Source organism: Falco cherrug, chromosome 7, assembly GCF_023634085.1.
Source record: "Falco cherrug isolate bFalChe1 chromosome 7, bFalChe1.pri, whole genome shotgun sequence".
In the NCBI taxonomy this organism is placed as follows: Eukaryota; Metazoa; Chordata; class Aves; order Falconiformes; family Falconidae; genus Falco; species Falco cherrug.
The window spans coordinates 53,138,167-53,156,624 of NC_073703.1; the positions used below are offsets into that span (position 1 = coordinate 53,138,167).

The 18,458-nt window shown below is 40.7% G+C and overlaps 1 protein-coding gene across 10 annotated transcripts in view; it reads right to left on the reverse strand.

Moving 5' to 3' along the window:
• RAD51B (RAD51 paralog B) overlaps nucleotides 1-13,596 on the reverse strand; it is a 428,481-nt gene extending 414,885 nt beyond the window's left edge. For 8 of the 10 annotated variants that reach the window (XR_008733375.1, XR_008733374.1, XR_008733376.1 and 5 more), the window contains exons 1-6: nucleotides 13,377-13,458; nucleotides 13,143-13,189; nucleotides 10,899-10,992; nucleotides 9,986-10,099; nucleotides 6,679-6,795; nucleotides 1,393-1,529 (exon numbers count right to left, since the gene is read on the reverse strand). Coding sequence is in view for 6 of the 10 variants with exons in the window: in XM_055717384.1 (XP_055573359.1) it covers nucleotides 1,393-1,529; nucleotides 6,679-6,795; nucleotides 9,986-10,099; nucleotides 10,899-10,982 (452 nt within the window). In the remaining 4 variants the exon portion in view is untranslated. Of the gene's footprint in view, nucleotides 1-1,392; nucleotides 1,530-6,678; nucleotides 6,796-9,985; nucleotides 10,100-10,898; nucleotides 10,993-13,142; nucleotides 13,190-13,376 lie in introns of all 10 variants that reach the window. The other 2 variants (XM_055717382.1, XM_055717383.1) reach the window with 2 other exon arrangements.
• Nucleotides 13,597-18,458: the final 4,862 nt, after the last annotated feature.

Sequence of the window (18,458 nt, forward strand, 5' to 3'; positions counted from 1 at the left end):
TTATTTAATATATAAAGGTTTTCATCCTTAGTAACGATACATATTTTCACCACGTTTCCTTCCTACATCCTACTCTATTTTCAGCAGTTTCATTTGCATGTTCACCTATTTTCCTTTAGCAACTGCTCCTAAGCAACAAGTCTTATTACCCATTAGTAAAACAGGGTAGGGCCTACCGACATTTCAGGGACCTGAAATTAAAATGAAGTATGTGAGAAGGGAACACCATATTTTACAGAGCCGTTGCTTGAAGCTTTTTTCTTTGATGTATTACACTTCCAATTTAAAGTAATTCAAACTTGTGTGAAATTAACTTGACAAAAACAGGGTTAGAACCTCTACCTTCTCATCCATGATAACTTTAAATGATAAAGCAATGCAAATACATTTGCTTTGATACTCCAGATTCAGGCTATGGGTATAACTACTAAGTCATCTGAAATCTATATATTATTTCAATTAAACTCTTTCTGCCCATTTTTCCACACAAGCAAGGATGAGACTACTGTACTACTTGTCCTCCCACAGACCCTTAATAACTTTTGAACTCAATAATTAAAAAAAAAAACCACCAGTGATAAAGGAATAGACACCTCAAAAACATCAAATGCTCAAGGTTTAGAAAAGTTTGTAGCTAAAGTAACGTAAATCAGAGCTACATTTAATGAAATACTGCAGAATTATTTCAACAGTTTATCAGGCAGTTAACATGGGAAGAGTGGTAACCAACAGCACACAACAGTAACTCTCAAGCCAATACAGCATATAGCATCTCCTCTCCATTCAGCAGTTAGAAGATACCGTAAGTGCACAGCTGGGCAGTTTTGGTCACATGGGCAAAGCAGGAGATACTAGAAGAACCAGAGATGTTACAGAGGCAAGGGAATATAGTACTGCATACATAAGAGAGATGTGAAGTTACTGCAGAAGGAAATCAGAACCGCAGGGGGCCCCACTCAGCAGAAACAGGATAGAAATCTAAAGGCAAACTGGCCATGTCAGTCCTACTGTTCACAGAAGAACCACCATTTCTTTTGCACTTAATATGCCAAGCCTTTGCATCCTCAAAACCCTCTTGCTAGCTCCACAAACTAAACTGCAAAGAAAGATTTTAGGTACAGGAGTGTTAAGATCATTTACAAATTACAGAGCACACCACCCACCTCGTCATACCACAACTGAAATCTGCAACATCATACAAATTAGGAAGGTGAGCAAGCCGTTCATGAAATTAATCATCTTTGGAATAACTGCACGTATTAGATGAATGTTTGCTAACAATAGGTATTTACTTCATAAGTACTTAATTATTGCTCAGAAAATAAGTGAAAGCTCCAAGATAAAAGGTGCTAAAGAAGTTGCAAATGTGTATTTTAGAAATTTGCATTTTACCTTTCAGCACTGAATGCAGACTCTGTATCAATGTAAATAACAGCCCCGTCTAGTCCTCCCATGCTTACAGGCAGTGTAGCCAGAACACTCACCATAATGCAAAATTGAGTTTTGCCACAACCTGGTGGGCTAGTTATCTGGAAGAAAAAAGGATTAATAACATAAACAACAGATGTCACATTCATTTCACCCTAATTCTACCTTTAACTAAGACCTACCAGCCAGAACTCCTCAAATTCTGCTCTTCCAGCTACCAACAGAGAAGACAGCCCACAAAGAGCAACTTGGGAGTTGCTCTTGGATCTGCGCCTTGTAAACTCATCCGCTGAAGAATAAACATTTGTTTTTCAGCCACAGCATTATGGTCATACTTTATTTCTTTGACATCCTTTATTACCTCTCGTACTTGAGGTCCCCTACTCTCCCCCTCCTCTTACAAGATCTTCCCTAGAGACACAACTAGCTCTCTTCCATCTTTTCCTCTGTGCTACCTTCTAGAACAGAGCAGAATTCTAAGATTCAGAGTTGACATTCAGATGACATCAATGGCCTTTAGAGCTGAAAACAAAGTCCAAAGCTAATGAGCTCACAGATGTAAATGACTGCTTAGGAATCCTCATTACCTTGGTTACAACCTGGTCTCCCCAGGAAATCACAAGGATAATCACTTGCATCCTATAAGGACTGAATGTTCAATATGAACCACATATATATATATATATAAAAGACAGATTTTATCTGCCCCAGAGACCACACTCTGCTATGCAGCATGTGTTCTGTCATTGGTGTTAACTCCCTATTACCATATTTCAACATGAACACCATTTAGTGATCCAGACCAGCTCAGCAATTTTATGCTTTCACTTGCACTTACTGAAAGCCTACTGCAGTTGAGCAATATTCAAAGAACACACTCAACTTGTGTGAAATTGTTCCAGTATGATTTTGATCCAAGAGAAAAACCGCAAAGATCAAAATAATATATCACCTGATGAGATCCCCAGTTTCCGAGAATAAGATTTTTCCACTAGAGATGCTAGTATGCTGTTCTTTATCCACTGCAAATCTTGCATAGATTCTAAACGGATGTTGGGCTCTGTGTTCAGATACATTCACGACCACTACAGCGGGTCTTTAAATACAGTATCACATTGTCACTGCTTCTGGGAAGGGATATGATGACATTTTAATACTAAGAAAAACAGCAAATACAAAGTTGAAGTGACTTGAGGCACTAAAAACAGAATGATGGGTTAATTCTGATGCTAGTAGGAACTAAATAATAATGCAAGATAAAAGTAAGCCTCTCCATGGAAGTTAAACTGCAAAATGAAGCACACCTCCACAAAACACCTAGTACTGCCAAAACAAAGGCTTAAATTCAGAACTGTTGTTTTAAATTAAAAAAGAAACCTTACAACAGACAGACACTCAAAATCAAACTGATTTTTGAGCCGAAATGCACGATAGCTTAAGTGCAAACACTCTTTTCACCACAGGATACTACAGTATTTTAATGGTTTTGTTTTAAGAAGCAGCAGCATGACTTGAAGCACAGAAAATTTACCGGGAAACTCGGAGGGACTGCATAAACTAGTTACACATTAGCTACTGTTGACAGTCGGTTAAAATCCCTTTAATCACTTTTGTCTTTAAACGAGGCCTGAAACTCAAGCCGTATTAGTCAATCTGCTTGAAGATTTACTGCAAGAGAAGCAGTAGATGATTTTTGTTTAAAAGCACACACTGCATTTAGTGAATTACAGATCAGGAATCAATCATTATTTATGCAGTTATCTGTCCTCCATTCAGTGTACTTAAATTACAAAATATAGTATCAACAATAGCTGCCAGATTTTAATATGAACCCAAAACACGTATAAAAATTGCACAGGCAATACACGTTCCTTAGACTCTGACAGCCAAGGAATCTCACCAGCTGTTTCTAGTTAAAAGGAAGACTTGAATTGAATGAGGTAAGGGCATCAATCCAGTTAAATTAAAATGTTTGGACAACTGTGAGGAGACCTCATAAAAACATTTGTAGTTTCAGCCTTGCCTTGGAGATGCACTTGAATCGAGATTTACTTCAGTGGCTGACGCAGGAGCTAATTCAGCAGAGATGTTGTAAAAATGTCTGAGCTTATGAGCATCACATCAGAGAAAGACAGAGAATTCTGCAGTACAAGCTGGTACAAGGAAGCAATACAATGGAGTATTTCTATTCTCAAAGATAACAATACTTCATCTTTTATCAGCATTCCTTTAAAGGGCATTAAAATGGGATTTTAAATAACCCACAGTGAAGAATTCTGAAGAGCTACTGCATTTTATTGTAGTTACCACTGGTTCAGCAAGTGTTTTGACCAATACAATCTCAGCTAAAAAAAACACTAAAAATTCCTATAATTTAAATAGAATGCCTACAAAAAGTTTGCTTAGTTTGTTTTACTCTAAATTTACTCTGGAAAAATAAAGAAAAAAATCAATTCCATCCAGATAGAAATGTGAAGATTAAAACAAGTTTTCAGTTATCTCTGCCTAATAAAATATACTTTTATTTTTCAGTAAGCTATATATTATTTTCTCTGGCACATCTGTAGGGTCTGGATGAAGTCACAAGGAGCTAATTCTCCTTCAGCTACCAGGGGATTAAACTCTTCAACATTCACAAAGTCATTACTTTAATTTTTCCTCAGAGAAGTTGGCCAAAAGCTCTAACATCTGACCACAAAATTTCAGCTATGATTTAATTTCCAACTTAAAACCTAAATAGTGGTTTGGGAAAAAAATGTCCGAGACAGTGTAACACAAATCAAATCCCTCTGGCACTCAAAAAGCAAGCAGCTTTGGCTGTAGAAGATACCACCACAAGTCTTAACTCTGTGGCTCATGTACTCAAATTCCAGGTTTTGAACCAACCTTACTGCTGGGTAAAGTAACAAGATGATGATTTAGCCACATCAGTCAGGCGCACACAACATACTTCTGAAGAGAACTTCTTCCAGACTTAGAATATTTGCCTAATAACAAAATTACCGAAGGGCAGTCTGCTGGTCAGCTATGCTTCAGTAAGTTGCAAATAAGCAAATTAAAATCATTAAGCTCCAAAATCAACTAAATCCAAAAAGAACATGACCTGAAAGTGTTTGCAAGCTGCAGTACAGCATCAAAGCAGCAGCAGCAGACACTTGATAGTGCTTTCTACTAAAATTTCATCTAGTAATCATGCTAAAGAATACTTGCAGTGCTGGCAACTTTTGAAACTACTTTAGACTTCATGACTCTTGCAAGAATGCTTTTTAAAATCCCCAGAACCAGGCTTTAAATGAGAAACTGTTTCTGCATAGTTAATTGTTCTCTGTCTTTACATTTGCTGAGAAACCCTTAATACATGCCCTAATAGTTTTCCACATTTAGTACCTAAAAGGCAAATAAAAAGCAATACACTTTTTTTCAAAACACCCCTAACCTCTTGTTCTGGAATCTACCTAGTTCTCTCTATAATATTTCTGATTAAATAGTTATTACGCATCAGTATTGTCAATCTGGCATGAGGGTGCCACCAAGACCAAGCTACTAGTGGAAGTCCTACTTGCACTTCTTGTCTTACCCACAAGATGCCTTGTACAGATGTTAACATCTCAGTCACGTGGTGAGATCGTCTATCGAAGATAACTGCATTAGGCAGGTCTCTATTTTTAACCAAAATATGTTAGAACACAAAAAAACTAACATTCAAAAATTTTTTGCAGAAGAAAACTTGAAGTGCAACACCTTTCTTAGCACAGTGCTTTTCATTTACAATCAGATAAAAGTTAAGCGTGTCTTTGTAAATAGTCATTTCCCTCAACTATCTAAAGGTAATTGATACATACATAGTATGACCATTCTTAAAACAGAGTTTAGCAACAGCTAAATTTTCTCATTTCTAAAGAGATAAATGTTCTAAGGAAGCACTGGGGGAAAAAAATAAAATTTAGATTTGTGATAATCAACCAAGCTGAGAAGTATTACAAAATACACAGTTCTGGAAAATCACACATTTGTATTTACAATTTGAAGAACATTATTTTACACTATCTCAAGAAAACGATATTTGACATCCATGTTTTGAGATGAACTGCTTGCAGAACTCACTTTCAAATAATAATAATAAAAAAAATTAAAACAAAAAGCCCAAAACTTAGAACTCAAAGGTTAGCTTAACTCCAGTAAAAGTCCCAGCACATCAGCTACTGCTTTCCCCAGATCTCCCTCTGGAGCAACACCAAGAACATGACAATCGGCAAGGATCAAGTTTGTCAGTGCTCCACAGCCTTTCTGCCTGATGTTCAGGCAAGAACATAGACTGCACTGATAGCCGAATGATGATAGCTACACTTAGGATTAAGAAAAAAGACAAATATTCACAACAAAACTGCATGGCTCGTGTAACCCAAAAGGATCACATCCACTTATTTTTTAATTAGGAAAAAAATTGCAGGATCCTTTAATGCAAACTTTTACACTTTGGCCATCTTTCACTCAAAATTGCCAAGCCACAGAAAGGAGGGCAAAACAAACTGGGTTATCTCGGTTGACCTATAGAGGGGTGACATCCATGTCTTGGGCACCACCCATGAGCCAGTGTAGTAAGACTGCATGGCAAAGTTTTGGTAGTCAGGGGCACTACAGGGGTGACTTCTGTGAGAAGTTGCTAGAAGCTTCCCCAATGTCTGACAGAGCCAATGCCAGCCGGCTCCAAGACAGTCCCACTGCTGGCCAAGGCCAAGCCCAACAGCAACAAGTGGTAGCAGCTCTGTGGTAACACATTTAAGAAGGAAGAAAAAACTCTGCACAACAATTGCTGCAGAAGAGAGAAGTGAGAAAGAAGAGAAACAACTCTGACAGCACCAAGGTCAGTGAAGTAGGAGGGGAGAAGATTCTCCAGACACCAAAGCAGAGATTCCCCTGCAGCCCATTGTGAAGACCATGGTGAGGCAGGCTGCACCTCTCAGCCCATGGAGGACACCACGCTAGAGCAGGTTTGCTGGCAGGACCTCTGGACCCATGGAGTGAGGAGACCACACTGAAACAGGTTTGCTAGCAGAACTTGTGACCCCACAGAGGACCCATGCTGGAGCAGTCAGTTCCTGAAGGACTGCACCCCACGGAAGGGACCCACGCTGGAGCAGTTCGTGAAGAACTGACACAAGACAGTCCAATCTATCTGTGACTTTTGACTAGTGTGTTGCACATCTAGGTGTGATATGCAACTGCAGTAAAATATATTAAACAAGTTACCTCTGTGAGGGATCCACAGGGTACTCCACCATGCAAGACTTTATCCAAACTATGCAGTGTGGTGGATAAAAAGGCTGAAGAGGGATTGACAGACTTCCTTAGTCTCATTTCATAAGCCTACAAAAGGAGGGAAAAAAGCATAAAAAACCAAGCACATGAATCAGAAAATGCCCTTTTTTTATTTAATGGAAATAGCAAACTTCTTGCATTTACTTTCATCAACCTGGAATAACAACACTGGCAATAAGCAAACTATTCTTATCTTCAGCTATAGTCCTCTCTTACGTCATCACCCTTCCTCACAATTATAGCTCACAGAGGAAATGTCAGTTTGTTGTATCTCCCTCACCACAATATTAAGTAATAAGCCTTTAATAACGATGTGTCAAAGACTTTCTCTACTCCTATTCAACAAGGCTTTTTTCCATCCAGTAAAACTCCAAATTTTAAATAAGTAAATACTATATGTATGGTTAGTGACCAAAGCAGAACAGTCACATGAAACCTAAAACCAAGAACTCCCTGGCCAATGTTTGTTACCGATTTGAAACTACCTGGGTCAAAGGAAAGGTAGATGAAGATTCCCAAGTCTTTGAACAAGCCTGAGCTGATCCTGTAGCCATTCATAATTTTTCACTTTTACGAGGAAGACTGGTCAAGACAGGACAGGTACAGAACTGAAAACAGTTGCAGTTCCTAGTTCCTCCACTGACCAGAGGAACTGGCCCAAGATCAGAATTCTAGTCCATAGGAATTATTTTCATTTGGGGAATCAATTTAAAGCAGACAAAGAAGAAATAACAACATGGAAATGCTGATTTGGAAACAGCAAAACATGATGTTTCTAAAATAAACAGGTCTTGCTCATACCTTGTAGACATCTGCTAAAGCTGACACATTCCTCAACCTCTAAACATCTTGAACATCAGAAGTCTGATTTTTAAAAGGAACAGTCTAAGATCTAAAGGTTCTTGCTCTAGTATAGTTGAGTTCCCAGAGGTTTCAGACTCCTGGCCCAAAAACAGAGATTCTCAAAGCCCTGTCACAGCATACCACTCTAACCTGCCATGATTGACCACTCCAGAAAAACTTGATTTCTCTATGCCCAAGAGAAATGCAGGCAACAGATTTATCCCAGTCTTAAAATAGTCTGCTGGGAATATGGTGTACTACGGAAGCACCACCATATGAATCACCAATAACTAAGTAAATAATCACACCATTGAATCCTAGATGGTTTAGTCTGTCCTTTTTGGGCCAACAAGTGAGCGCTATTTGCTGATGTTGATCATAAAAATTCCTAGCTAGTTCTACCAGCAGGCTAACATAAGATAGCATGTACTTTCCTTTATTTATGCTACCGTTCTTCCTTAGATTATGACAAGTAGCACATTAGAATAATACTTGAAATTCAGACTTCTGTTCTTCAGTTCTATTGAGGAGAAATACACAAAAAAAATAGCTTTCAAGACACAAAACAGGCCAATGCAAAAACCAATTAATTTTACCTCACACAAATGGAACCAGATTTATGCTCAGATTCACTTTACAAGTGAATACATGTACTGATGAAGAAGGATTTACAACATATTTTAATTTAATCATTTTTTGTTTAACCCCTGACAGGACTTAAACCCTGCAGACTGGAAACAAACCCTGTAGATCATGGAAACAATATCCTAATCTAGCTTTCCTGCCTAACACAGACTCTAGAATTTTACCCAGTGATTTCTGCATTTAACCCACAAAATCAGGGTTGAACCAGACTGTCTTCCAGTAATAAAAAAAAAAAAAAAAAAAAAAATCAATTGTTTAGTCAGGAGTCCAAGTGAATGAAAACATTACCAAACGCATAGACAACCTCTTCCAATGATAACTTATGTTAGTTTCTAAAGATTGTTTTATTACTTCCTATTTCAGGGATTTATTTTTTAATTTATCTTCCAGCCACTTGTTCAGCTAGACGCTAGAGACCTTTTAATATAATTACCCTTTTCTACTTGTGATCAAGTCACCCCTTACCTAACTTCCTCTCTGATGAGCTCAGTAGGCTTTGCTCTGTACTTCATACTGTGAGGCAAATTTTTCAGAAATTTACTGTATAACTTGACATACTCTCAAGTTTTCTTGCTAGTGCTTCCAATCTTATATCCAGACAGTATTTTCCCCTTACTTATAACTCCTATTTTCTAAATTATTTATGTATTTTACCCAAAAATATTGTCAAGCCTTCTTGCTACATCAGTCATTATGTTACATCAGTCACTCTCACCTGAAGTTTACTTGAAATCCTGTGTTTGCAGAGATTCAATCCACATCCCTTAAAATAGCTAACAGCCTCTGTTTCTGGAAGTACAGCTCTGTATTGTATGCACATACACAGCTGGTCATCTATCAGCTGGGCTCTGTATTAACAGTCCTTGACAACTGTTTTCTGACAAACTTCAGGATGTGTCAAGCTTCTCAGCAAAGAAATTTGATTGATAGTGATGTGTGGATGGCAAGAAAAAGCAAATGCTGGAACTTACTTAAAACTTCCATCTGTCTTCAATTTATTATCAACAGTTACTGATGGAAAATAGTAGTTAGCTAGTTATTAGCTAGCTTTTAATCCATTCAGTATAAGTCATATTAAATTTGCATATCACTAACTTTAATGCAGTATGGGAATTTGAAGTTGCACAGAGTTACTGCTACAACTACTATGCCAATTACACATAATAAACTTTGATGTGGCTTATTTTTTTCAGGAAAAAAAAAAGTAGGCTGCATTGATACAGGTCAGAACTGTCCATGTCCTCTCTGCCCTAAAAAGACATCATTTTTTGACATCTTTTCACCTGAATTCAAAAAAGAAAACAAAATCCAGCCACTGCATTGCAGCTAACATTTGTTTCGTTCTCACACTCTCCCTAGTTAGGCTACCTGTAGCCTGAACCACACTATAGGTCACTTACATGAATGGAAAAAGTCCTGAAGAAGTTATTTTCAGGATCACTTAACTTCTTGGCACCAATTTTATGTCTGAAAGCAATTTTTATATACTGGATTGCAAAAGCGAATGCCCTATTTCCCTATTGCACTCAGAACCAATTCTGCAAGCCCCAACAATCTCTTGAGGCTATAATGCGTAATAAAAGTCACTGCAGCAAACTAAAGTGACTCAAAGACCTAAATTAAAAATAAAAATACTACTTCATTGTGCAATTTGAGACATCAAAAACCTCCCAAGTAAAAAGATGAGTAACACTATTTAGCTTTTTCCCAGATACTGCATTAAAACCAGAATCAACACAAGCATACTTACTGTCTGCATTTTGGGAGCACAAGCTTGGCTGACTTTACGAAGAAGCTTCTGCACGTCATAGTAGCTCTGTCCTGTCACTTTCATTAGCTCCAAGAGGGAAAGACATAAAAAGTCCTGAAAGATGATAGAACAGTTCAGAGAGCTCACCCTAGGAATCAAGACTGAGGACTAAACGGATGTAGTTTATACACAACTAGTATACATTCCACAAGTTTACCAACTGTGCCATGTCACACACTATTATGCTATCTCTCTTTTATGTTTCCCTGATACCAGTCTATTAAAAGAAATGTTGTTCATATTTTAAAGGACATGGAGTCAAAGGACCAAACATTCAAGAACTGTGTGATGGAATTCTAACAACACTTTTTTGCCCACAAGACTATCTACCCGAAAAATATTCAGAATACATCGTGTATGCTAGATTGCAGTCCTAGATCCTGCATTTATGATGCATACTACTGAAATACATAGGGCCTCTTCGCTCTCTTTAGGCAAGCATTCATAAGAACAACTTCAGAATGTACTGCTGAATCCACTAATAACTGAGTATAACATCACAGCACAGTCACACACTAGATTATGCAGTATACAGGTGTTTTGTGAAGTGTTCAAATGGATGTCTTACTCCATACAATTAGTAGCTGCACACCCCTGCTAAGACAAAGCATCTTCAGGTTCTTTATAAATGAAGGTAGTTTAAATGTTTTAGTCAGGCATCTATCATTTTAAGGCTGTATTTTTACAAGGCAGCAGGCCCAACAGACTTTGAAATGCCCCCTACTTTTTAGAAAGTAAAGCTCCCTGTAAATTAAACTACAAAAAAGTAAACAGTCTATGCATTAAAACACAAACAAAACAAAAAAACTCCAAACCCAAAAAACAACTCCTAAACATAAAATAACCCTTTCACCTGACAGGTAGTGATCTGATGGCGACTCAGCCTTTCACACAGCTCCTGAGACAACCTTGCTCTTCTTAGTTTCTTAGCAGCCATGCTCCCCAATCTACAGGGCAAACAAAAAAACTTTTTTGAAAGATGCTTGAAACACAACGATGCATACAATTACACTCACTCCTTGCTAAAGAACAGGAAAGTGTGCATACGCACGTGTGTACATGGATACATAACATTTAATGTGACATACATATGTATGTATATAAAATTTAATGTCATACAGACTTCCCATATAAGTCTATGTCACATATACCACTCTGAAAGCAGTTATGTTAAATTATAACTCTTCATATTTGGCCATGTATGAGATCATGCCAGTGAGAACAGAAGAGTCAGCAATGTTTATAGGACAGACGTTTCTGGGACATAAGAAAACTGGAAATTAATCAATGGTGAACTGAACAAGAACTCCTCATGCTGTACTGCACTGGAAAGAAATAAGGTTATCTTTGGATGCCTGAACACAGGTAGTAGAGTAATCATAGTAAGTATTTAGCCCTAGAATGCAACACTTCGCTATGGTGACCCAGGATTCATGACAGATGCCGAAAGAACAGGAAGGACCCAGGAAGGAAACACCAGAAAGACTGAAGGGCTGTAAACATATTTCAGGATGCAAGACTCAAGATGGTCAAACCAGTCAAATCCATCTCATAATGTTCTGTGTAACAACTTATGAAACACAGTTAATAAAGAGTTCTTTAATGTAGCCAACAGTGTCAAAGAAAAGAGGCCAAAGCAAAGCACATGAAGGTGAGAATTAGAACATAAATACTATCTTATTCTAAGTGAACAAAAATACCACTGAACCAGGCAGGAACAATTGTGGCATATTCGGTCACTTAAGCAAGTTGCGCATATTGAGATTTCTCTCTAAAGAGTACCTGATTATTTCAGATAAGCCTTAAGACTATTTTACATAGCAGATAAGATTACACTGCCACAAAAATCCTTGCCTTAGTCCTCCAGCTATCTGCATTACTCCCTTTTTTTGTTGTTGTTATTCTGTCCTACTGAACTAAAATCCACAGGATGGCATTCAGCTCAGTAAAACATAAAGTATTTTCCTAAGCTATAGGTATGTTTGAGCACATGGCTGTTTCACACATTATTTAGGCAATATTCCTAGTATTTACTTAGCCAGAAGCGTAGGCAAGATAAAAAGGCTTTTAAATAAAGTGAAATTGCTACAACTTTTGCAGATGCACAAGCCTCCACATCTTCACAAGATGGAAACTTTATTGTCGCGATTTAAAGAACGAAGTCAGAATTTCTTAGTGACTAAGTATCCTTTATTGGCAGTGCTGGATGCACGGGGGATCCTTCCACCAAACGCTCATGTTTAAGGTTGCTAATCATTCCATATTTATACAATGAAATAATGATTATTCAACTAATATCTATACATATTCATTATCTAATCCCACGTACCCTCACTTCGTATGTTAATTAGCTTATCAGTCCTTCGCACGTGCGCAAATTCTTCCAAGAATTGTGGGCAGGGGTCTCCCAGATGTAGGCAGTGGTCTCTAGGAGGAAGGCCGTAGGTCTTCCTCATGGTGTACTTTTCACCTCTTGCTCATTATGTGATGGTTTTACACATCTGCAGTGTTCTTATCAGTCTGAGGTAATTTATGCCCTTGCTGGTCATCTGCTTTTTTGCTTAATTGTTTCTTTTACCCTTATCTGTCCTCTCCTGCCGGAGTGTTCTGCTAAGGTTTTAACATAGAAGGTCAGCAGATAGGCGGATGTCCAACAAAGGATAACAGAACAGACACCGAAGGTAGATGAGTAACATATGGCGGTACATATCTACAATTATTACAGTGGTTAACAAACATTATAATGGTTATGCTTTAGTTCTATTCTAAAGTTAGTTCACACTACATCAGTCGCCTCTACAAAATCCTCATTAGACAGGAGGAAAATCAAAGATTTTAAGAGTTCGGTATCCTTCAAGTTCCCAGCTGTATTAATAACCACTTATCATACAGACTGCACATTCAGTCTCCAGTGTTACGGTGGTTTCTGGTTTTGCACGTAGGCCAAGCAGCGCCGCCGCTGACCAAGGGCCCCGGGCGGCCGGGGAGCGATGCTGTGCCTGCGGCGGCCGCCCGCGCCACCTCTGCTCCCGGGGCGGGCACCTAGGCGAGCACACCCGTAAGGGGGAAAAACAAAAACACATCGGCGCGGACTTACACTAGGTGACACGGATGCTGCAGGAGAGCCCGGCATTATCACCTCATCTGGAATGAGAAAACGAACTTAGGTCCCCACCACCTGAAGGGAGGCGGCGCCTGCGCTGCGGCGGCACAGGGCTCCCTTCCCGCCGCCCAGCTGAGGTAATTCAGGCGCCCGCCCGCCTCATCGGTCCGGGACGCGGGGCTACACCCGCAGCCAGAACGGGGCCCTGGCCCGGCACAGCCTCCTCACCCCCGGCAGGACCGCAGGCACCCGAAACTTCGCTCCCGCCGTAAACCAGCCTCACCCCGGCGGCTCCGGTGCCTCCCGTCAGGCTGGGCCAGACCCGCCCGCCCGGGGAGCAGAGAACGCCCGCGCACCTGAGAACTTTTTTAAAGGCTGCCCGCGGCAGGCGCGAGGAGGCGCGGGCGCCGGGCAAGGCCTGCACTCGCGATTGGCTCCGCTCCCACCAATCCCCTCGCACGCGCGAGAGCCGGCGGCGCGCAGGGCATGCCGGGAGCGGTGGTTCCCGGGGGAGGGCGGGAAGGAGTGGGGGCGCGTGCCGCCCTACGGCCGGTGATGGCGGCGCCGGCGGTCGTAGCCTAATGCGAGCGCTGCGGGGCTGCCTCTGCCGCGGGTGTGCCGCCCGGGGTAGCGCCCCTCCTGCACCCGCTCCATCGGAAGAGTAGCCGCTCTGGGGGGAAGGAGGGGCTGAGGGCGTGCTCAGTGTTTATCCCGACTCGTTAACGTGGGGGCCTCCAGGCCAGGCTACTGAGGCGGTGTAAATAAGTATGCTCCAGGCCTGGAAACCTCTATGCGGGCCTTGCCTTTCACAGCGCATCCGTGCTTTGACCTAGAAGTTCCTACCACCCTCTGCACATCAAGCACCTACAGAACTTGAAAGTCTTCAGCATGAAGAGTGCTATGCATACATTCGTTAGTAAAGAATATTGGAAGGCTGATTCTTCTCTTCGAACTAAGGGTTTACAAATACCCAGCCTGCTGCCAGCTATGGGAGAAATGCCTTCTGACTGAAGAAGCTTTTACCCTGTGATGTGAATGTAACAGGCAGGAGAACCAGTCATCAAACATGACGTGACTTTACAAACATCTGTAGGGTCAGTTTTCCCACTCTATAATAGAAGTACTGATGTTAGTATTATATGTATATTGTCTGCATAGTCTACAGTTCTAGAAATCAACCTAACTGAATTTTGAAAATGGACCGGTATTACCTGGGATGTTTACTGAAGGCCTATGCATTGGGAACTGCGTGGCTAGGGTTTTGTCTGTACTGAAAAGAAATGCTCCAGTGAAGCTGTGAAATACAGAACACTTAAGCCACTTTTCCAAACTAGGAAACAGGAGAAACATAGTAAGAAGCAGACTATCATGAAATGCCCAACAACTGTAGTATCGGAAAGGGTCCATGAAATTAGTGTTTCATTCATACCCTGAAGGGATTTTACATGCCCAAAGAAGTCCAGAGTATTTAAGAAGCTGGACAGGGAGTAAGCAGCCCATACAGAAGCTTTAGTGAATAGCTAGCTGAGCAGGGAGAGAAGAGATGAAGTGGAGGAAAGGCCCCCCCTACTGTAGTTGGCCTTTAAAAGTTGACTTGAAAAATGTTAAGTCACAATTGAGAAAAACTAAGGGATGGGAAAGGACGCCTGTTGCTATGGTTTAGTTTCAGTGGAAACAGGAGGGCATGACCATAGTATAACTGTCATGCACTGCTATTTCCTCCTTGGTACAGGGGTAGCAGGAGTCCTGCCATCCCACCAGAGGTGCAGGAAAAAGTAACATTGCCTTGATGACTTCCTTCCCTCCCACAAATGCAACAGGGCTTCCTCTTCACCTCCTGGCTAATAGGCTTCCTTCCCATCTTCTACAAAAACAGAATACCTGTATAATAAGGATAATCAGAGAAGTGTTCACATACGCCTCGTCACCAACAACATTCTCAAGCAGCAACAGGGCAGGCAGCTCCACAGCTTCCATATGTTTGACTTAGGACACTAGTCACTAGGGAAATCAGGACACTCTGCAAACAGCTCTGCTCTGTGACCTCAGTCAAGCCCCTTAATCATAGGGTATTTTTCCCTTCTCAGTTTTGGTTTTACCTATTTAGACTGTAAACAGAGTAAGTACTGCCGGCTCAATGCACTTATGTGTCGGGCATGATATAGCAGAAACCTGCTCTAGTCTAAGCGTTTAGCAGCCCCCAGAATGTATATTAAGAAGGGATTAATAAAGATGAGACATGAGTACTTAAGAAGAACTGAGCTTCACCATGTTAATTTAAGAAGATCCTTTAAACTGGCAACACTGGTGCAAGACTTACAGAAAGGCGAAGCATAACAGCAACAGATGAAGTCTGATAGAAGCAAAGTGCTCTAACATCAAATACACCAATTAAAATGAAAGAGAGAATGGTGATTGGCTTGCTAAGGGGCAAGCCAAAAGGGACAGAGTCTGAAGGGCACAGGATGAAATACTTACCAGTTCTTATCCAAATAAATATTCAGCAGTTAAGTAATTCTGCAAGATAATGGCAATTTTTTTTCCTTTCTGGAACAGAATCCACAGAAAAGTTTCTTCCTCAAACCCAAGACAGCCTTTTGTGAGCATCTTCAGATAACAGTTTTGCATTCTGGAACATTTCAGATCACTCAATTACTAAACCAGCATCAGCTCATTGATACAGACTACAGTCCTGAGGTTTATTACTATTTTCCAACTATCAATTCTTGCCTTAAAATTGTTCCCCTACACCTGTGAAAGGAAAATGTCTCCCCCACAGAGTTCACTCTATGAGAACACAGCAACAGCTCTGACTCACGAGGGTAATCCAGATATTTAGAGCAAGTCCCCACCTTATGCTTGCTCACTAGTGCCTAATTAGTCTAATATATTCTTATTCCTTGGGGTTATCTACTTGATGCCTACCACATTCTTTAAAAAAACCCATCCATGTGCTCCTGAGACTGCAAAGCGATTATAGACCAGCCCATGCTTTCCTGGGATTAAGGTCCTAAGAGGTTTCTCAGTAACAGTACACAAAGGAACCTCCAATGAAGTATTTTCTCCATTGCTGTCTCTCCGAAGGAGATGGAGATTTTCTTCCAACCCTTTGGGGTTCCCCCATCTCAAAAAAGTGAACTTAAAGGATCTCACCAGGAGGCCTACAGCTTGGTTAAAAATGCTTTATTTTCCACGCTGTCCATACCAGCACAGCTTTAGCAAAGCTACTTCACTTGAGAATTTCCCAGCTGCATCTACTCCAGAGATTGAGGTAGAGGGAAAGGAAATGATCTTTCTCTTGTTTCTACAAGCTGCTCAGCACAGCTTCACTGTTATCGTAGGCTGTAATAAACAGATGAAGAACAACAGACCTGTGAAAAATTAGCTCATCTTCTCATTCTGACTGATTCTCCCCCTCCCCTAGTCCTCCGAACAGTCTGTGGACCAGGTAAGTGCTTCTCCCCAGGGCAACTAACCTTCTTCCTCCTGCTCAGGAAGGATTAAACCCAGTTATAATGAATCCTCCTCAGGTATTAGTGAGGACCTGTCTGACCACACACATTTACACCCAGGAAAAAGAAGCTTTTTTTCTTAGGACAGACAGAAGGCATTTCTCTATTTTCTACCTCTTCAAACATGCCACTGTGGATTCAGAATTCTCCATCACCCCCAAAACCATTTCAGAAATAATCAGCAGCAATGTAGAGTTTTTGAAAGAGAGCATCTGTACCGCCTACCCTTTTTACAGAAAAGCAGCCTAGCCACCTTTGCTGCTATTGCAGGCAGAAGGAGAGACCCACCTGCACATTACAGCTTTGAAAAATTCAGCTGCATTTGCTATCTGCCCAAACTACAGCAAACAAAATGAGAGACCACAGGGATTATTCCACTTTTAGCCTGTACTCATCTAAGCAGATTACCCTCCAAGATCAGCTTCCTACTTCATTTAGCTTTTTCTGGTTAAAGGGACAGCCAGATTCATTCAAGTCTTCCAGCTTTTTATATTTCCCCATTATATTTCCTTTAGATGAGAAGGCCATGAATGGGTAGAGCAGCAGCATAATAATCAATGTGGAGTTGCTGTTACCAGAGCAGATCTTTACCTGTACATTTTAAACCAAATTTTCACTACATAAACGAAACCTGACTCCCTCCTGCCTTTCACCTGTGCCCTACCAGCACCCCTTTTTGACTGTCTTGAGTTTCTGTTTACTGAGGTGCTGGGGTTGTCCCAGTAGTGATGTCTGCAATCACCAGGTCTTGCCACTCTCACCACAAAATTTCCTGCAGCTTTCCCTGGGATGCTGAGGTAGACAAGAAATGACAAATATCACAGCAGCAAGCCTTTAGGAGCATTGCACAAAGCAGATAATATCTGACTGAGGTAATCCTTAGGTTCCAACACAGATTTTTGTTGGTAAAGCATGGAAAAACTGCACATACCCTATTACTCTGAAACTTGAGCTATATTTAGACTTTTGTCCTACGAAGCAGATCTGTTTCACTGTGACCAGCTGTGGAAGCAAACTCAGTAGTTCACTAGTTCCCCTTTGATCAGCACAGTTCTCTGGGGACTTGTGCATCCAGCATGTCACCTTGTGACCCTTCGCAGCAGCCAGCCTCTATTGAGAAGCCGCAATTAGGCTAGAAAAATCCGAACACCTCGCAGCAACCAGTAGATAAAGTGTACCCCTTGTCATCACACACAGTCAGATGCCATGAAATTAGTACTAATGGTGTCTGGTTTTAGCAGTTACGGTAGGACATCTGTTTCTTTCAGGTACAGCCCTTGCTCCATCTGCAGGGTTCTTCAGTGGAGAAAAGAGACAACAGGAGCCAGTGGCCTTTACCAAGAGATGAGCTTTTTCGCTTGGACAACACCAGCAGAGAAGGGTAGATCCCAGACACTCATTTCTGTGCAGTTGCCAGAAATGGGGATGCCCCTAAAAAACCGATGGACTCATTCACATAAAATGTCAAAAATAAAAAACAACTAATGTTACTATTTTTGTTCAGCTCACCACCCAAGGAGTATGTTCCAAATCAATAATGGCAGTGAAAGTGCCTTGTTTTTTCAAAAAGAAGTCTTTGCTTTGTGATGTTACAGATTAATCACTCTGATAACCCAGCAGCTGAACTGAGCCCAGTAACTCTTATTTCAAACAACAAACACACAAACCAGCAAGCCAACAAAGCCTGGAACATTTCATTCCATGAATCATTTTAGTCTGGGGCCTGTGGTTCTTGCATGATTTTCATTCTACTTCTTTTTAAAGCAATGAATGAGATCTCTGTGGCTGGGACTACAAA